This window comes from Pinus tabuliformis, chromosome X (assembly GCF_031772625.1).
Source record: "Pinus tabuliformis cultivar Carrire ecotype Pingquan chromosome X, CPIR1, whole genome shotgun sequence".
Taxonomy (NCBI): Eukaryota; Viridiplantae; Streptophyta; class Pinopsida; order Pinales; family Pinaceae; genus Pinus; species Pinus tabuliformis.
The window spans coordinates 1,441,112,383-1,441,135,161 of NC_142308.1; the positions used below are offsets into that span (position 1 = coordinate 1,441,112,383).

The 22,779-nt window shown below is 33.8% G+C and overlaps 1 protein-coding gene across 1 annotated transcript; it reads right to left on the reverse strand.

The window, feature by feature from the left end:
- Positions 1-18,707: 18,707 nt before the first annotated feature.
- Positions 18,708-19,058, reverse strand: LOC149145443 (protein GLUTAMINE DUMPER 3-like). The gene has a single exon (XM_089452455.1). The coding sequence runs from the start codon at positions 19,056-19,058 to the stop codon at positions 18,708-18,710; it is 351 nt and encodes a 116-aa protein (XP_089308581.1).
- Between the last annotated feature and the right edge of the window lie 3,721 nt (positions 19,059-22,779).

The following is a 22,779-nucleotide window of genomic DNA, read 5'->3' on the forward strand; positions in this document are numbered from 1 at the left end:
GTAGAAGAAGAAGTTGCAAGTAGAACATCCAAGAAATCGACCCATTCTAGTAGGGAAGAAGAGGTTACAGAGAGGAGGTCTGAAGGGTCAAACCACTGTCACAGAGGGGAAAAAATTATAGGGATATTTCTATCACCAAAGGATAGAGGGAGTGTTGTTAAGGCAACTCAAACCTCGGTGATAAGAGCCCTCCCATTATTTCCTACAAAGCATGCCAAAATCCCCAACGAGTATTGGAGGATATTCATGGCACCTACAACCTCCACTATTGACTTCCCAAATAGGGATCTCAGGACTGGCGCACCAACCAAGCCCATTCCTCTAACAACTTTACCTAGATTTCATGGGCTTACTTCAGAAGATTCTGATATGTTTTTGTTTGAATTTGACATTCTGTGTGAGGGATACAATAATATAACGGATGCTCAAAAATTGAAAATATTCCCTGCTATGCTAAAAAGGACAGCCCTGTGATGGTTTGTGGGTCTTGGGGGAAGGACTATTACAACATCGAAGGAGATGAAAACTGCGTTCCTTGGGAAGTACTAGGATTACTCTAAATCATGATACATTAAGGAAGAACTTTCAATTTTACACAAAAATAGTACGAAAATATGGAAGAATGTGTGGAAAGCTTCAAATACACATTGTAGAGATCAGGTCACTCTGACATGGATAAGGACATTTTTAAAATTATACTTCTCCGGGCCTTTCGAGAGGACTCTTTGGAATTGTTAAATATAGTAAAAAAGGGAGATATATCAAAGGAGAACTTTGACACCATCTATGATTTGTGCATCTAGTACTCAAGGGGAGCTGCAACGAATAAACAAGGGATTAGGTCAACAAAAGTATTTGGTGGAGGTGTCACAAAAGTTGGACAACTTGAGGACTGATATCCTCAGTACCCTATTTGAACAAATAGACACATTGCAGGTAAGTAGAAACAACTAGAATTGGAAGGAACTATGGCTATATTTTGCCCAAAATGCGGGAAGAAGCATCCATAGAGGGAATGCCCATTAAGCTCTGTAGAGGAGTGTGCAATCTATCAGTTTAGTCATGCAACAATTTCATGCCCATCCTTGCCAGGATTGAAAGTCGTTTTTCAAGGGATAGGCAAAGAGATGGAGCAACTATACTTTATCGGATGTAGAATGCCATGGAAACCTCGACCATCAATGGGAAATCAAGGTATGTTTCCAATCCATCTCAATATTTTAGTAATTTCAATGTGGGTCCCCAATCCATGCCTTATCCACCTAAGCGTCCCCCGTACTAGTTTCCGCCTTGGCAGTAATGGGCTCCTCAAGCCAGTTCAAGATCCTCGTGGGCTTCCAAATCGTGAATACCTTCTCCTCCTGGGCAGTTTCTCCAGTCAATATCACAACAACAACTCTAGTTTCCCTCTAATGTACCCCCTGGTAATCAGCCTATTCATCCTCAACTTCCCATCCAACACAATTCAAATCCTAAGAATAAAGGGGCTCAGCAAGATGACACCCTCAACCTACCTTCATACAGGATCTCCATCGTAGAATTGTATGGGATGAACTTAAGATCTAGGCAGGTAGTATATGCTCAACGCTCACTTGATATCAATGAACAAGCGGGCAGTGAGGTAAATGAACCAAAAATGGTTGAAGAGGAATCAAACCAAGTCAGCAAAAAATATACACCTCCTCAGCCACTAGTTACTAAAAAACACCGAGATGAACTACCCTATCCAGAAAGGTTGACTTTGAGTAAACATATCCCTCAAGCTGAGTTCGATTTGTTAGGGGAGCTAAATAATTTGTTTGTTAATATTCCCCTACTGTAAGCTATAAGCGATGTACCTATATATGCAAAAAATCTGAGAGAATATTGTGCTAAGAAGCGTAAAAAGAAATCAAGGGACCCACTCACCATTCACGTGGTGGGAAAGCTATCTAATTTTATGATGGGGAAAATCATGCATGTGAAATATGGGGATCCGGGGAACCCAATTTTAACCGTGCAAGTTAATGGAATAGAAATTCCAAATGCACTACTAAATTTGGGTGTTGCTATAAATGTAACTACTGCTGAGACTATGCAGGCATTGGGTGTTCGGTACTTGAAACTTACACTTACTGTGTTAGAGTTGGCAGATCGATCTATGGTTAAACTGGTGGGGAATTTAGAAGACATTACAATTTCAGTTGACTCGTGGCACTACCCTATGGACTTCCTAGTGTTGCAAATGCAATTCCCAGCTAGTGGCCATCCCTTGATTCTGGGAGGACCATGGTTGGAAACTAAAAATGCTTATATTGTGTATCGATAAGGACATATGGTTATCTTGAATGGACAGAGTACTAAGATTTTAATGTTATATCCTCCTACAAAACCTAGACCGTCAGCAAAACCATCGGGTCACAACAAACCTTTACCAAGGGAAGAATTCGAATTTGAAAATGAGGAATTAAGGCCAATCCTTACTATTGGATAGGCCCTTCAGTTGAAGACAGAAACAGAAGATGATACAATTACCACTTTTATTAGTGATCCCTGTTCTGTTTCAAACTCAAATCAGTGAATTCTAGAGTCTGTCTTGAGCTGTGAAACACAGGAAAGTATTGGAACAACCAATGGATTCGATGAGCTACTTACAGCTATGTCCCATGACAGCATTTTGGTGGAAATAGAGCCATGGAAGACCCTAAATATCAATGTAGATCTCTCAGTATCCCAGACGAAACAGATCTTGGACATTCTCCAAGAACACAAGAAAGCATTTGCCTAGGACTATACAGACATGAAAGGGATTCCCCCCAATTTATGCACCCATCATATATGCATCAAAGAAGACTATCATCCTATGAGACAACCTCAGAGAAGGATGAACCCTGCTCTAAAAAGCATTGTCAAGGAAGAACTTCAAAAGCTACTAGATGTGGGATTTATCTACACCATTTCGGACAATCAATGGATTTCCCCATTAGTGATGGCTCCTAAGAAAAACGGTAAATGGAGGAGATACATGGGTTACAGAGAATTAAACAAGGCAATGTAGAAAGGGCATTTTCCATTACCATTCATTGACCACATCTTGGATACTCCAACTGGGAAGAAGTTCTTCTCCTTCCCAGATGGATTTAGCGGGTATAACCAGATCCAGATAGCCCCTGAAGATCAGCATAAAACCACTTTCTCATGTCCTTAGCGAAATTTCGCATACTGGGTCCTCCCATTTGGTCTTTGTAATGCACCTGCAACATTCTGAAGTGCAATTTTGGGGAGTTTTTGTGATCTGGTAGATGAAAATGTTGATATTTATATGGACGATTTCACTACATATGGGGATTCATTCAAGGAAGGGTTGGAAAATCTAAAATAATTACTTGAAGGATGTAAACTAGCGCGTGTCTTCTTGAGTATGATAAAATGCCATATGATGATGGAGGAAGGAATAGTTTTGTGACATTTACTTTTAACTGCTGGAATTTGAATGGATCCAGCTAAGATAAAGGTAATATTGAACTTCCAAATACCTAAAACACCCACACAGGTAGACAACTTTATTGGTTGTGTTGGTTACTACAGGCGCTTTATAGAAAACTTTGCTAAAGTAACACATCCACTATTTCAATTGTTGGCAAAAGATGTAAACTTTGTGTGGGCAGATGAATGTGATGTAGCCTTTGTGAGGATCAAGGAACTTGTCTATAGCGCTCTGATCCTTCAAGGGTCAAACTGGACATTACCATTCCATATCCATGCGGATGCTTCTGAGATAGCAGTTGGGGCAATTTTGGGACAGCAAGTGGATAAGGTACCATATGCAGTCTACTATGTTAGTAAGAACTTGAGTTCGTTTGAGTTAAACTACACAGTAACTGAAAAAGAATTCCTCGCTATCATGTACACCATCAACAAGTTCTGACATTATATTACTACGTACCCCACCTTTGTACAAACTGATCATGAACAATCAAGTATCTGATGAATAAATCCATTACTTCGGGTCATATTACAAGATGGGTTTATTACTTCAAGAGTTTGAAATTACCATACTAGATAAAATAGGTAAGGATAATGTGGTTGTTGATTTTCTATCTAGGCTAGAAAATAATGTTGAAGGTACACCCATCAAAGATAGTTTTCCAGATGCACATCTTTTTGCAATTTCCGCTAACACTCTATGGTATGCAGATATTGCTAACTATATTTCTACAAGGAAGTTGCTTCGTCATTTTTCAAACAGGGATCAACGGAAAATAATTCATAAAAGTACCTGATATTCATGGATGGTAGGGTACCTCTTTCATACAGGGGTTGATCAATAGATTCGTCGCTGTGTATCAAAGGATGAAATCTATGAAATACTGAAGGCTACTCATGATGGCCGTTGTGGAGGACATTTCGTAGATAAAAGAATAGGCCAGAAGGTGATACAAATGGGATACTATTGGCCTTCTATCTTTCATGATGCCAAAGATTATGTCCGAAGATGTGACAGTTGTCAACGGATGGCAACCTGGGAGATCAAATGACATACCACTACAACCCAAAATAGTCCTCGAACCTTTTGAAAAATGGGCCATTCACTTCATTGGACCTTTCAACCCATCCACCTCACCAGAAGGTTCACATTCTCGTCTAAAATGAATATGTAACTAAGTGGGTGGAAGCCAAATCCTTGGCGAAAGCAACAGAACAAGTAGTTGCGTATTTTCTTTCTGAACAAATTTTTTCTCGATGTGGTACTCCAAGGGAGATTGTTTCTGATGGAGGAGCACAGTTCACATTCCACATGATAGGAAGTCTTATGCAGAAATATGGGGTTAAACGCAAAGTGACAACTCCGTACCATCCTCAGGTGAATGGACAAGTAGAGATTACAAACAAGGTATTAGAAAATATTTTGACAAAAACTGTAGCAAGTCATTGCTGGGATTGGTCTTAGAAACTCTCAGAAGCTCTTTGGGTGTATAGGACCAAATGGAGGAATACAACCAAGTTTTCACCATTTGAGTTAGTCTATGGGAAATCCCCCTTGTTCTTAGTAGAATTTGAGATCAACACGCTTAGAACAGCGTTGGAAGTAGGATTAGACTTAGTAGAGGCCCAGAAGAATCGGTTGGAACAACTCAATGAGTTAGATGAAATTTGTTGAGTGGCTGTACAGAAAACTACTACTATTCAGTAGCAGAGGATGAAGTGGCACAATAAATTCATCAAGGAAAAGGTGTTTCATACAGGAGATTGGGCATTGCTCTATGACTCCCGATTCAAAGATTTTAAAGGGAATCTTTACACTTGTTGGATGGCACCCTATGAAGTGGACAATGCATTCAACAATCGAACAGTCAAACTAATTACAATAAATGGAACTCATACTTCTTTCCTAGTGAATGGACATCGTCTGAAATTATACCATCATCCATTTTTTGAGGATGACTTCGTCAAACATCTCTCTAATAACTCTAGTTTGATGGTTGTTGGTGCAGAGAATTCTTTCTCTTCCTGTTAGTATATGTGTGTGTGTGCGCGCGCTCTTACAACTTACTTATTTTCCTTTTGTAGGGATAATGATCGAATTACGATAAGGAGCTGAAAGAAAAACTTCCAAGGAATTTCATGTTATTACTTCGTTGTTGTTACTCCATCGGTGTTGTTACTCTGCCGTTGTTGTTACTCTATCGGTGTTGTTTCTCCGTCGTTGCTATTACTCCGTCGGTGTTGTTACTCTGCCATTGTTGTTACTCCGCCGTTGTTGTTAGTCCATTGATGTTGTTACTCCACCGTTCCTGTTACTCCATTGGTGTTGTTACTATGTTTTTGTTACTCCGTCGGTGTTGTTACTCTGTTGTTGTTACTCCATCGGTGTTGTCACTCCGTTTCTGTTACTCCGTCAGTGTGGTTACTCCGTTGTTGCTATTACTTCGCCGTTGTTATTACTCCATCAGTGTTTTTACTCCGTCGTTGCTATTACTCCATCGATGTTGTTACTCTGTTGTTTTTACTCCGTTGGTGTTGTTACTCTGCCATTGTTGTTACTCCGCCGTTGTTGTTACTCCAACGGTGCTATTATCTGCCATTGTTGTTACTCCGTAGGTGATTTTTGTTGTTACTCCACCGCTAGGTAGGTCACCAGGTACGCCCCGCTGACTCTTACAGATTTAATTAAAATATTCCATTAAAGAGATTATTATGTGTCGCAGACAGCCGCATTTAAGTTGGGGGGTCCCATCATAAGCAAACAATGACATATTATTAATTATATTTGTACCACATCATTACCAAATCCAATGTGAACAGGAGTCAAATTATGATTCTGACGCATTGGGATTTGAATTCGTACGCCAAAAACCTCATCGGTGCTTTCTCTAGTACAATGCATTTAATTATTGTAATCATTCAATTACACTATCATAACTCACCATCATTGTTGCGCTTTCCAAGAATTCACCCGTCACTTTCACTACCTTTGTATCTCGCGGCCATGTGTTGTTATCATCACCCTTGTAGTGCAGATTGCAACCACTCTTCTCCTACCTGCCGACTGTATCCACCATGTTATTTCCATCCTACAGTGATGGGTGGGTTGGTTGTGTGCCATGAGCCTGAGGATACAACAATGGCCTGAAACAACAGGGAAGTATGGTAGATTTTTGTAAATGCAGGTTGGGACGTCTACCTTGACAGGTTGCAAGGATTCAACAAAGTAGTTGCAATTGAATTTGCACTTAACATAGGTGAGGAGAGCTCTCAGGTTTGAGGAATAGAAATCCTTGTCATAGAGGAAACCATCACTGAGGTCAACGGGATACCACAGCAAGGACATAGATGATTTTCACGAAGAACCTCCCTCTTGGAGTTCCCTAAAGCATTTCTTCAAGATGATGAGAATGTCATCCAAAAAGGGCGAGGATATGACTGGAATTCATTACCACACCCATGGGGTGATGTAGAAAGTTTTGTATTGAGGTACATAACCTACGAATGGAGGTATACCACTGTATCCAAATACCATTTTAGAGATGTGCGAACAATGGATAGAGTTGTGTGAACAATGGGGGTTTCCCATTAAGAAGAAATATCAGCTGCAATTCAAAGATGTGATGCAGCTAAAAACAAAGCTTAGGAGGCTGAGAAGATGGGTGCATCATCTAAAGAAACAAGTGAAGAAATATATGCAGCGAGCTAAGAAGGCCAAAGCCACAGTGGCCGAAGTAGAAACACATGTGGACGATGTGGCGACAAACACTGTTGCCACTCAGAAAGATCCTATCGAGTATTTGTTTCTAAGGTCGTGAGTTTTCCTGGATGGTTGAAGTTCAAACCTGGAAATCCACCACGGCTTGATATCATAATGAAGTAAAGAGAACCCAAAAACAAGCATCAAAGGTTATCTTCGAATATGTGGAGCACATAAACATATTTCGGTTGAGGCACGGAAAGCAACAATTCAGGGTGGAGCAGCTGGAGGGACAAGTGACAAAATTGAAGGCTGACAAAGAACATATGTTCAACCTAGCGCAAGAGGTAATGGCATGTCACCCTCCTGCTTCTAGCTATGATTTTTTCTTGCATGAGCAATTTCTTTTTTTCTGTTTGGAGATCATTAAGAAGGAAATTAGTCACGAGATCAAGGATGGTGTACAATTCCTTCAGATATTGAAAGCTCATGATTTGGAAACTCAACGTTTGATGTGTGAGTTCTATATGCATGGATACCTTATGCATGTAGACAAAGATTTTAATTTGGTACCATATGTGGGGGACATTAATTTAAGGGCTCTTACCTCTTATACTCTCAATCAGATAAGTTGGTAGAAGGCTTCTAATACATTTGAGCGAAATCAAAACATGAAGCCTTTTATGATGAGAGGGGAGCACGAGAATTCAGTGACTATGTACAATAAGCACAACATCATTTTAGAAACTCATGGAAATAGAGAATGGATGTTGAGGACACAAAATTGGTGCATTGATCTTTTTGTCAGACAAATAGTCATGTTTCAAGATGAGGCCCTTGACAGTTGCCAGAAAAGGTGGCTCATGTCACCCACGTCTGTCCAAAATAGGGAACCGTTTGGAGCACCAAATTTTGCATGAGCACTAAGCAAGGTTCCAAGATACGTGGCATGTATCCAAACATGTGGGTTCCGATGGATGGGAATCTGGGTCCAGTTCCCTGTCATTTGCTTGTTGGCAAAACACTATACCCGAGCATATAAGGTACCAAACGATTAGTGGAAGGAAGTTCTTGTTTCAGAAGAGTATAAGGTTCCAGGAACAGACATGGCAGACGAATATGATCTCGCCCGGCTTCACGAAGGCCACAGTCTATCCAATCCAAACCTGCAGAGGCAGTGAGCTGCATGAGGGCATGCAGACGGCTAGTTGGGGGAAGATGTTAGGTGCTAAGTTTGCTTACCTTTTCCTTACATTTCCACTCATCTTTTCACACTTTTTACACCCATTAACATGTATCTATTAAGCTAAGTCTATGAGGTGACCCTCTTTCCTTTATCTCTTGGAATATTTAATTAATGAAGTAAAGTCACAAGGGTTTTACCTATGTGAGCCACTAAAATGTGTTAGGTCCATAGATTCCGGAGAACAGGTGTTGATCTTCCAGCATAGAGCGGCAGTTCTGCGATTCACAGTAGCCGTTCAGCAGTGCTAAAACAACATAACCAACCTATAGTTGTTCCCAATCCGTTTTGGATCATTTATGTTCTCGCCTTCTCGGCATTAGTGCTATTTTGAACTCATGTATATTTCTGGGCATGTAGTTCCTGGGTTTTAGGGGAAGATGTTATCACCCCCTGTATTGTATAAAAGATGGGTCATTCTTGTGTGGAGGGTTAGCCATACCAGGAGATGTATTGTAACAGTTTTCTTTAGATTAATAAGATATAATGCTTGTTGTTTGATCTTCGGTTGTGAGTAAACGCAGCCCTGATCAGAGAGCTGGGCCTGCTCTTCTGATCAGGTGTTGCGTGTGTCCTTGTCGTGTGTTGCTTTACTAGTTAAATTTATTTCTTTATTGTTCTTGCATATTACATAGATTGTTGTGAATGCCTTTTTAAGTTCTACAATCCATTTATATTATTGTTACAGTGATGTTTTGATTTCTTAACCACGAACCCTTGGTTGATGTAGAATGTAAGCTTGATCATGCATATACCTTGCGCGTTACCTTGAAAAGAGTACGCACCCAGATTGATGAATTAATGTAGGAAAGGGTTGACAAATTTGTTCATACCTGGACACCAACACCAAGCACACTATAATGCAAACATTTATCCCAAAAAAATATCATTTTGTGTCAAACTAATTCCAAAAGGTTTCAGACGAAAATTCACTAAAGGTGCCATAGTGGCAGGTTTGTAGGCCAGAGTGGCTTGAGTGCCCTAGTGGCAAGGTTGTGTCCCATAGTCGTTGGAGTTCCTTCGTGGCTGTGTTGAGCCTTAGTGCCCGAGTTGAGTCGTGGTGGCTGAGAGCTCTTGGTGTCATGGTTGAGGGTGATCCGATAAAACCTAGAGCATGGTTATGGGTAATCTGATAAAACCCATGCTGATATTGGAGGGGGATTTACAGGTACATGTACATGTATGCAGTTATATGGTTGAAAGACCATGTATGCGAAGGATATTATACAACACTGGCAGTTGAATTGGCTAGAACCCATGCATTTCGGTGAATGGTTACTCCATTATATGGACATCAACATATTCTTTTGTTATGTTTGACCACAACTAAACTTTGCAAATTGATATTAAAACAATTAGTCATAAAGGAGTTGTGTTGGAATATGTAATTCCTACTTGTCTCAGTTGTGATTATTTCTATCTAATAGAATCTATTCCTGACTATAATCCTAAATTTGTGTGTAGTTGAGATATTCTCTCAACCAACAAATTGTATATCCAAAATAATTTCTTATCTTAAGATGATACTCTTATATATAATATCATATTTGATTAATAAAAAAAAAATTTCCCCTATAAAAATTTAATATATATATATATATATAATATACAAACATCAAATCCTCCACATCTTTTAGCATCGTGATCATGTATAAACATCACGTCTTTTAGCATTGTGATTATGTATAGACATGCCATATGTAATTGTAACAAACTCTTCAAATTATTTTTGAAATCGTGCCCACCAACAACATCAAATATTTTCGTTGAACGTAATATAATCGGTATTAAATAAAAAATAACTCATAAATGTTTTAGGGTTATTTGTTTACACATGCTAACCTAACTGGTTATTAGTGATATGAGGGTGATCCTAAATTTTACGCCATTATAGGTTTATTTATTTTAATCTAGTAAAATTTATTTTTGAAGGTGTAAATATCTTTTCTATAATATAAAATTTAATGATTGCATTTTGAGAGATTACATTGTCTTAAAATATCTATATATATATATTCAAATTAATTTTTATATATATTGATATTTTATTATTATTATTATGAATTTTATGTGTTAATATTATTATTATTTTAAACTATAAATACTAAATTGTTGGATTAATATATTTTATTTACTCATTACATTTTCACATTAAATCATTTTTTTCCCTATTAGTTTATTTTTAAATATATTTTAATATTTATGCATCTAATTGAAATATGAAAATATAAATAATATTAACTTTATTTAAAATATAATATATATAATTATCATATATCATTTAGATATAAAAATATTTTATTTATAATTGAGAGAGGGAGTAAAATACTTTTACTTTATCTCTTTTGTATTATGTCAACAACAATAAAGTTAACCATCTAGAAAGAATTCTTCGGCGAAAATCACAAGGAATATCATTTGTCGACGCGTTTCGAACCAACCAGTGTGGTTCATCGTCAGGACAAGTTGAAGAACAGATCCAGCTTAGCATGTTTAAATAGCTAGAGCAGAGACACCAACGGTTACCTGGGCAAGAAGTTGACTCAAGGAGCAAGGTCAAATTTAGTTGAATTAGGTAAAAAATAAATAAATAAATAACCAAATATATAAATGATAAATTATAATATAATAATGAAAATATATAAAATATACATTAGGTGTAAGAAAAATAATAATAAATTATTTTTTTAATATATAAATGAGGAATAATAATAAACTACTTATTTCTTAACTAAATTAATAAATAAAAATAAAATAAAATATATAAATTTTTTATATAAAAATATAAAATTTAGTTATATTAGGTGTAAGAAAATAATTAATTTATTTAATATATAAATGAGGAATAACAATAAACAACCTATTTATTAATTAGATAAATGAAAAAACATATAAATTAAAAAATATAATAATAAAAGTAAATAAAAATATATAAAATTCATATAAAAAAATATAAATTTAGTTATATTAGGTGTAAGAAAAATAATAATAAATTATTAATTAATATAAAAATGAAGAATAATAATAAACTACTTATTTATTAAATAAATAAATAAATGAAAAAAATAATAAATATAATAGCAAAAAATAGATTAATTATTTAATTTATAGAAATGAAAGGTATCATTAGTAAGGTAAATACATTCATATTTAGTTATATTAGGTATAAGATAAATAACCAATTGAAGAATAGTAAAACTAATAAATCATTAAATTTATTAAATAAATAAAAATATAAACGAAGAATTAAAATAATAATAAATTATTTATTTATTTATTAAAAAGGAATAAATATATAAATAAATGAAAAATGAAAAAATATAAATTAACAAATATAATAGTAAATAAATTATTTATTTAATTTTTATAAATGAAAAAATAGAAATGGTATCATTAGTAAGGTAAAAATTAAAGGGAGGAAGTTACACACCGGGTTAATTAGTTAGGGTCAAATAATCCAATAAATAAAAATAGGAAGAGGAAATAAGGATTAGAAAATAAAATAAATTAATTATAGTTAGTTAAAGGTTAATACAACTAATACTAATAATAATAATAATAAAAATAAATAAATATTAATAATAAAGCAGTTAAAAATAAATAAATAAATAAATAAATAATAATAATAATAATAATAATAATAAATAAATAAAAATATAATAATAATAATATTAATATAATAATTAATGAATAAAGAGAAAATAATAATAATAATAATAATAATAATAATAAATACATAAACAATAATAGTAGTAAAACTAATAATAATAAAAAAAAAAAAAAAAAAAAAAAAACTAAATAATAAATAATAAAAGACAAAACTAAACCTAAGGAGGAGGGAGAAAGCCAACTAGGAAGAGAGAGCAGGGACCCAACATCTACTAACTTTCCAGCCATCATCTCTATTAAGATTTCTAGGCCTCTTTTCAATCTCAAGCACTTCCCTAAACTTACGATGATGGAAATGCGAAACCCTAGCAATAACACTAGCCTCCTCAATACAAACATGATGACTGGTTTTTTCAGCATGTTCGGCTAAAGCAGAAGACTTAGCTCTCCTATGCTTAAGGTCCGCAGCGTGCTCGCTAATCCTTTGATTGATGGAGCGACCGGTCTCCCCAATATAGGGGGTCCCACAGGAACAAGGGATCAAATAAACACCTTTCATATCCTTAGGGTCGATCGGATCATTAAATCCATTGACTCATTAAGTTCCTTGCACCATAAGCTCATTGAAAGCAACCCTATTACTCCGAGAATCTATGGTCTCCCTAAGATTCATAAGGAAGGTGCCCCCTTAAGGCCTATCATAAACACCATTGGGGGTCCTACCTACCTTCTGGCTAAGTTCCTTGCGTTAAAGCTTAAACCCTTGGTTGGTAAAACGGAGTCCTTCGTAAAAGACTCTGCTTCATTTGTTGAGGAGCTCAAGGGCATTAAGCTTGATCCTGGGGACATTCTGGTGAGTTTCGATGTCGTCTCCTTGTTCACTTGCATCCCTATTAATGAAGCCATGGAGGTGATCCATCGTCTAACAGATCCTGACACGGCCAAGTTGGTTGAGATCTGTCTCACTTCCACCTTTTTCTGTTTTGAAGGTGAGTTCTTTGAGCAAACCTGCGGGGTTGCGATGGGTTCCCCCCTTTCCCCTGTTGTTGCTAATCTGTTTATGGACGATTTTGAGTCCAAGGCTCTTCGCTCTTCTTGGCTCTTGCCTAAGCTATGGAGAAGGTATGTGGACGACACCAATGTCATATGGCCTCATGGGCAGGTTGAGCTTGATCTCTTCTTTGATCATCTCAATAGTCAATCCTCAGCCATTAAGTTCACTAAAGAGCAGGAAGTTGATGGTTGTCTTCCATTCCTGGATATTCTTACTTTTAAGAATAGTGATGGTTCCCTCGCCCATCGGGTTTTTTGTAAGAAAACTCATACGGAGCAGTATCTTCATGCCAATTCCCACCATTTCCCGGCTCAAAAGTTGGGTGTCCTCATTATCCTTGCCACTCGGGCCCTAAGAATCTCTGACAAAAAGAGCTTTGAGGAAGAAAAATCCCATCTGCTTGATGTCTTTGTTGAGAATGGTTATAGTAGATTCTTGGGTCAGAGGGTTTTTCTTAAGGCTTCTAAGAATTCTCTGACTAAGAGGGAACCGAAGGAGCGGACTCTGGGTGTCCTTCTTCCGTATGTTCAGGGGACCACTGATAGAATTGGAAGGATTCTTAGGAAGCATAGTATCCCTGTGACCTTTAGGCCCCTGAACACCATTCGTGGGTCCCTAAGATCTGTAAAGGATCCGATCGACCCTAAGGATATGAAAGGTGTTTATTTGATCCCTTGTTCCTGTGGGACCCCCTATATTGGGGAGACCGGTCGCTCCATCAATCAGAGGATTAGCGAGCATGATGCAGACCTTAAGCATAGGAGAGCTAAGTCTTTTGCTTTAGCCGAACATGCTGAAAAAACCAGTCATCATGTTTGTATTGAGGAGGCTAGTGTTATTGCTAGGGTTTCGCATTTCCATCATCGTAAGTTTAGGGAAGCGCTTGAGATTGAAAAGAGGCCTAGCAATCTTAATAGAGACGATGGCTGGAAAGTTAGTAGATGTTGGGTCCCTGCTCTCTCTTCCTAGTTGGCTTCCTCCCTCCTCCTTAGGATTTAGTTTTGTCTTTTATTATTTATTATTTAGTTTTATTTTATTATTATTATTATTATTATTACTATTTTTATTATTATTATTTTCTATTTATTCATTAATTATTATATTAATATTATTATTATTATATTTTTATTTATTTTTAATTATTATTATTATTATTATTATTATTTATTTATTTTTAACTGCTTTATTATTAATATTTATTTATTTTTATTATTATTATTATTAGTATTAGTTGTATTAACCTTTAACTAACTATAATTAATTTATTTTATTTTCTAATCCTTATTTCCTCTTCCTATTTTTATTTATTGGATTATTTGATCCTAACTAATTAACCCGGTGCGTAACTTCCTCCCTTTAATTTTTACCTTACTAATGATACCATTTCTATTTTTTCATTTATAAAAATTAAATAAATAATTTATTTACTATTATATTTGTTAATTTATATTTTTTCATTTTTCATTTATTTATATATTTATTCCTTTTTAATAAATAAATAAATAATTTATTATTATTTTAATTCTTCGTTTATATTTTTATTTATTTAATAAATTTAATGATTTATTAGTTTTATTATTCTTCAATTGGTTATTTATCTTATACCTAATATAACTAAATATGAATGTATTTACCTTACTAATGATACCTTTCATTTCTTTAAATTAAATAATTAATTTATTTTTTGCTATTATATTTATTAATTTTTTCATTTATTTATTTATTTAATAAATAAGTAGTTTATTATTATTCTTCATTTTTATATTAATTAATAATTTATTATTATTTTTCTTACACCTAATATAACTAAATTTCTATTTTTTTATATTTTTTTATATATTTTTATTTACTTTTATTATTATATTTTTTAATTTATATGTTTTTTAATTTATCTAATTAATAAATAGGTTGTTTATTGTTATTCCTCGTTTATATATTAAATAAATTAATTATTTTTCTTACACCTAATATAACTAAATTTTATATTTTTATATAAAAATTTTATATATTTTATTTTATTTTTATTTATTAATTTAGTTAAGAAATAAGTAGTTTATTATTATTCCTCATTTATATATTAAATAAATAATTTATTATTATTTTTCTTACACCTAATGTATATTTTATATATTTTCATTATTATATTATAATTTATCATTTATATATTTGGTTATTTATTTATTTATTTTTTACCTAATTCAACTAAATTTGACCTTGCTCCTTGAGTCAACCTCTTGCCCAGGTAACCGTTGGTGTCTCTGCTCTAGCTATTTAAACATGCTAAGCTGGATCTGTTCTTCAACTTGTCCTGACGATGAACCACACTGGTTGGTTCGAAATGCGTCGACAAATGATATTCCTTGTGATTTTCGCTGAAGAATTCTTTCTAAATTGTTATGGATCACAGAAGCCTGAACTCTATTAAAGTTAACCATCAATAAAATAACAATCCTAAATTTTATAATATTTTTAAATAAAACTAACCAAATATGTATGTTTACTTTTTATATTGATTATAGTTAACATTATTTTTTAATTTGAAAATTATTTTACTTGTTTTATATTAACTTTAGTTAACATTATTTTTTTCATTATAAAAATATTTTATGTGTTTTTTATTTTGGTTATAACCAACATTATTTGTTTTTTATTTTAATGATAAGTAACATTTATTTAATTTAAATAACATTTTATTGATTACCACTTACATTATTTTTATTTAAAAATATTTTATTTTTATTTTAAAAAAACATCTCAATTCCACATTAACACTGATAAAATTACACATTTCTTTAATATTAAATTATAAAATAAACATTCCAAATTTTTTAACCCCAGACATATTTTCGTCTATTCCCACAACGCATATTTTTAACCCCTTTTTGTCAGTTCCCACCACGAATAACCCATTCCATCTGTTCCCACCACGCATATTTTTAAGCCTTTTCATCTGTTCCTGCCACGGATATTTTTAGAGTTAATAATTCACACAGCATAGGAGTTTTCATTTAGACACTTAATGTAAGGTCCTGCAGCTCTGGCCCGAAGTGCGACCGTGGACGAGCGGGCCGGTTGGTGTGCAAAGTGCGGTTGGAAAGAAATGCAACACTTGTGTGACAAGTGGTGCGACGTTCTCTTGAGTATTATGCGACGATATAAGGGAGAGTGTTGGTTTATACATGCGTATGGAGCATGGAACGAGATGTTGGAAGGCCGACTTACGATGGAGAGAAAGATGACATGAAAACAAGATAATTACGATGGCGTTGGGGCATTGGGAGGTTGGCTGGGCAAGCCACCACCCCACATTATGTTTGGTATATATGCAAGTGCGTTGAATGGCATTTGGGCATCGAAAATCATTCGATCATGGAGACTTCGCACAAGTGAGTAGTGCGCAGGTTCTAGTGCGCATTTGGAGAAGGAGAAGGCGCGGTTCTCATGCGCCCATTCTTGGGCTAGTCGCATGATAGAACATTGCACTTGGTGTTGGGCGAAGGTGCGGGCGAAGGTGTGCCCGGTGGTCGGGTGAGGCATGCACGGTGAACGTGTGGCGCCCGTTTGTGCTAAGTCTTGGCGTGGGTGTCTTGGCGGCTTGGGTGAGCGCCCGCCGATCGTGCATGTGTGCACAAAGCTAAACGAAGGTTGAAACCAGATGTCGTAGAGTTGGGCAGGCGGTACTACGTGATGTTCACACGATTTGGGCAATCGTCAAGAGTTGGAAAGTGGGACTATATGTGGGCAGGTGTACACGGTTTGGGCGTTTGCGACCAAACGAAGAGTGAACCGGCGAAGATGTGCGACGAGGTGAATGACGGGTTGGTGAGTCATGAGGCGACCGTGCGGAGGTGTCGACGAGCTGGGCAACCGAGTTTGCCGAAGTTGGAAATTTGGCTAAGTATAATTTGGGGTTTCCCAAGGACTTAGTCTGTACTTTGTAAAAGTGGAAGAAATATATATATTGATATACGGGCAGACTCACATTGCAGGGAGTTTCCCCTCCCTTTATACTGTTGAGCATTTCTCTTGTTTAATGTTGTTGATAATGAATGTGTATGGGTGTTCATTGGTATAAAGGCACACTAATAATACTTGGTAACAAAAATAAAACTATGTATGGAATGTTAAGGCGTAGTCCACGAACATAAGTAATGGTGAAAAGAAAGTGTTCAGTGGTGCCACACCTCGCTATAAGCGGTTGAAAGACTACCGCAGTTGTAGGGGCGTGACACCTAACCTCTTTCAGTAGGTTCGACTGTTAATACAGTTCACATTCAGGGATGGTTAAAGTGCAATGTAATTTTAACATTCAACATTTACTTTAGGTTGACATGGATGTATAAAAATAAAATCAATTGGAATTAGAGCTCTTTCTAGAAAATGTATATTTGCCAATAAAGTAAAAAATTATATATATATATATATATATATATATAAAATTAATTCCCAAAATATTATCAAGATTCAAAAATATTATTTATAAATTTTAATTTGTTAAATCCATATCTATAAATGCATATGATCCAAATGTGAACATATGATCCAAATGTGAACATCCATTGGTTTTGGAGCCCCATGTTTTTCATTTATCATATAGCCATTTTTCTCGGAGATGGTAATATAGTATCGTCATCACCATGTGAACCATGCGGTTCTCTGGCCGTGCGAGAGCAACAAACAAATGGTCGAGAACTGCAACCTTATCAGAGTTGCTCAGTATTCGTTGTTAAGGGAGCTTAACGGTATCAATGTCCCTTAAACATTGCTTTCGAAGATTTTAGTTATTTCTCAAGATAAGTCACACATTATCAGAACAATTTCCAACCCTATCTCAGAATAGCCTCATAATTGTGAAATGGGAACGCTAGTTATTTGATGTTTTTTTGTTTACATCCAATCTTATTTCGAATTTACAAGCTTGAAAGATATTGGACATTCAGTGTATATATATTCAACAAATAAAATCTGCTATTACATATTTCTTTTATTGGATTTTACAAAATTATCAAAAAAGCCCGGCCAAAGTGGGCTGTGCAAAGTGAAGAATAAGTTGATGCCAGCTGGTTAGACAGATGAACCACCTAAGTTAAAAAGCTTAATTTAAAAAGCTTATAAATTAGTCTGGAAAATAATAGAAATTTGGACAAGATACAAAATCGAATAGAAGTTTTCGAAAATTTAAGTTATCTCAGTCAAACATCAAAATTCTAACTGTTCTGTACTTCTGATGATGATGAATCCATTTCTACCATAAAAAAAGATTCAAACACTCTAGCATTTGAAAATTTATTTTGACCTGATCTACTTTCTAAATCTTAAATCTATTTGTATACTTATCCATTTTGGTTTGTACGATAAAAGGAAAAAAAAGACAAAAAAAAAAAAAAAAAATATAGCTTTGTATTAGGAGTAAGCTTTTTAGAAAATGTCCTAGAAATAATGCCTTGAAACTTGGGATAATGCCTTGAAACTTGGGTCGGATTCTTTGCAAGTCAATTTCAAATACCAAAATTCCAAAAACAAATAAAACAAATAAAACATTCATATACATATGGGAAAAAATGTCGCCTCTTCTCTAAATCTAAATCCAATGAAAGATAAATCCAATGAAACCGCTTTGAATATACCATGAGCTCTCAGATTGCTTTTGCAGAAGAAGGGATTGGAATAGCGATATATGTTGGCCTGTCATTACCCGCCATAATGACAACTATTTTCTCCAGCTTATCATCTGAAGAAGGCGGCATGATATTCTCGAAGGTCTCATCCTTTTCACCCGACTCAGCAATTGAATCGCTAGTCTGCCTTGGACTGTTATTCTCTTCTGAGTTAGAAGCAAAGGAGAATTTCAGGTAGGAGCAAGCTAGAACGATCAGAGCAAAAACTAAGAGTGAGATTATGGAACCCACTCCGCCCAGTAGAAATGGAATTGGCGAACTCCATACTGAGGGGGCACCAGTATTAGAAGGCGCACTAATATTTCTCATAGCGTTATATTCCCACAACACAACTCTTTCCCGACGATTTTGATTCCGGATACTCAGGATAGTCACTGCAAAGATCTACATTTATAACCATATTGGCCAGTAACCAATATTGGTATTAAGAATATTAAATCACATTGGATGGCGAAACAAATTTTATCAGATACGCCACTTTCTAAAAAACAATCATCTCAATATTGGTATTAAGAATATTAAATTACATTGGATGGCGAAACAAATTTTATCAGATACGCCACTTTCTAAAAAACAATCATCTAATGGGCACACAATATATTCTCCAGATTTGCAACTATTTCCTGCACAACCAGTAGACCAATCTACTTTGTCGTTAGAGCGTAAGAAGATAAGATATAATGCTGATTTTATTTTATTTCTCATGGTCCAGGGGGACGAAGAAGATAAGAGCTTTCGTATCCAGTTCGGAAACTATTTCATCATGTATTGCGAATATATCATACTCCCTGCAGGTTGAGCTGGGCGTCATTTTAGGTTCTCTGGTTGGCTGGTTAAAAGCAATCATTATTGTTTAACATTGTTGTATTTTATGAGGATAAGCAATCTTTATGGGCGGGGACTCCCCAATATTTAAGGGATGGAATATATGTGTAGATACAGAATCGGTCTTGGATCATGTCCATGACATGTTCAATATATAAAAATATGCGGTATATGTGTTTTTGTTTGTGGACTAATCTAACAATATATTTGGGTTTCCTGGTCTGTATATGTTTCGGCCCTTTTTCTCTCATGGTCGAAATTGATAAAATTATATTTCTAATTTTTTTGTTCAAGCTAATTGTAAAATTTTGATGAGTTTTTAAATTTTTTGAAAACATTATTTCAAATTAAAAAATATAACTTCTACCCTTTTACTATCCAGTCATGTTCGAAAAAGAGAAAGTTATAATTTTTTTTTTTTTTAAATAAGTTGTAAAATGGTGATGGGTTTTTAAGTTTTTCCAAAAACATTAAATTTATTTCAAATAACAAAATATAATTTGGGCTTTTTTTGGAAGTCTGGTTCGAAACTGAGGAAAAAACATTAAATTGTTTATTTAAGAAAGTTGGAGAATTATGATCACTTGAGGAATCATCTCCAACTCTTGTAGCAACAACTTCTATTTATACCAACAACAAGAATGCCTCTAATCTTGGCAATAGAACGCAACAAAAGGAAACACAAGGTAAGGCCGCCATTAACAACATATTACCATCAAGATAGATCATCAAATACTGACATCAAAGGTTTATATCAATGCCGAAATAACCCGCTAAATTAGATGTAACTATAATACAACGAAGACATCCACACATCAACTAAGCTACATAGGTTAACATCGATGCCAACATGAGCTAGTTTTCATCATGAACCAATGTCAACATCAGCTAATGAGAACCATACACACTATAATGCAAACATTTCTCAAAAAAAAATATCATTTTGTGTCAAACTAATTCATCATGAACCAATGTCAACATCAGCTAATGAGAACCATACACACTATAATGCAAACATTTCTCAAAAAAAAATATCATTTTGTGTCAAACTAATTCCAAAATGCTTTTGACGAAAATTCGCTAAACAAGAACCCCTTTGAAAGTTGTATTTTAAGCTAAGTCATCAATTAAATCATTATTTATGAAAAATATAAAGTAAACAATATTGTGCTTTTCATACTTGTGTCATATATGTCTTTCATACTTGTCTCAAACTTAGTAGACATATAATAATCAAATAAATACTTTCATATCCTAAATATGTGCAAACACTATTTTAGTAAATGTTGCAATAAAGTTAATGGATATTTCAGAGATCGAGTGGGTTTAATTTTTTTATTATAAAAAATTATTATAATTATTTTGAATATGGATAGGTATCTTTTAATGATAAGCATGAAAATATGTATTTTATGATACAGATCATATATGGTATATGATTAAAAAATATTATAAAATTTTAAATTATTAATTATAAAAATATTTTTAATTATGGAAATTCATATTTATTTTATTATTGAAATTCTTAATTTAAAAATATATTTTGTCACAACATCATTGCTAATCAATACCACTAAGGAAAAAAGTAACAAATAACTCATTTCATATCACGAATGTTGATATAATATTTATTTTTGTTGGTTAATTTTCAATTTAGTCAAAAGAGCAAAAATGACATAATTATTTTTGAAATAGATATCAAACTTTGATGTATAATTACTACCACGAATATTTGAGAATAGACAATGGATGTTAGATCCCTACATTCTACCTAATAATTATTTATAATTAAATTAAAATTCTAAAAGCCTTGTTCCAAATTTATCTTCTTAAAAAAATATAATATATATATTCAATTATTTCATAATGTTTTTATCAATAAATTTACAAACTATTATATAATAAAAATTCATAACTATTATATAATAAAAATTCATAAAATACAAATCATAATAAAATATATTTAAATAATAATAATGCATATAAATAACCGTGATATTTCACTTTTATATATAAAAATAAATATTATATAAAATAAAAATAATAATCATATATTAAAATTCATTTTATTATATAAATAGAAAATAATAATTATTATTATTAGTCTAATATTTCATAATATCATATTTGAATTTAATTAATAAATATGTAAATATTTGATACTTTTTATAGATTTCTCCCCATATATAAATACACACTCATACCATGCATATTACATTAAAACGTTTCTCTGACCCTATCTAACTCTACCCAGCAAAATGAGGAATTAAATGTCTCTAGACGCATATCCTTATTTAGATTTTTCCCTCAAAACAGAATCGGCATCTTTAGACTATTAGATCCTTTAGATACTTCGCAAATAGCTAATTAACTTGAGTTTACAGTAATATAATATCTTTTGAAACAATAAAAATATAAAGATAACAAACCATAAAAAATAATTATTTTTATATTCGGTTAATCTTGACATTGCATTTACTATTAATATATCAAATTTTAAAAAATTAAATTTAAAACTAATAATCATCATACTCCTTGGAAAAATTAATAATGATCATACTAATTGTATCAAATTCATATATTGTTAAATGGACCTACACAATTTAATTACCCAAAAATTTTATTCAAACGTAGTTTAAAATTATAACACCACATAAAGTAAACATGATTAGCAAATCAATCCAGCCTGATTTTGAACCATGTCAAGAGAAAATCATTCATTAAATCGATATCAACTTTTTACCAGGACCCATTAATATATATTTGGTCACTCATGGCTAACATTTATTATTTGCCCATTTTACTTATAAAATAGAATGTGAAAAAAATTATTTATAACAGGGGTTATATGTTGTTGTAGTATGTAATTTCTAGTTGTCTCGGTTGTGATTATTTGTATTTGGAGGAGTCTCTTTCTAACTCTGTTCCTAGATTTCTGTGTGGTTGAGATATTATCTGAACTAACAGATTCTGTGTCCAAGATAGTTTTCTTATCTTGAGACAATACTCCTGTATATATGTAATATCATATTTGATTAATAGAAAATAGATTTCCTTTATGGAGGTTTTGCATGGTATTAGAGCCCCTAAGAGACTGGCCCCTCCTAGGGTTAGCCCATCTTGAGCTGACAGAAATAACAAGTATGTACATTTGTTTTGAGAGAGTATAATGTGTTATTCTTTGTTTTTTCATATATTAAGCAAA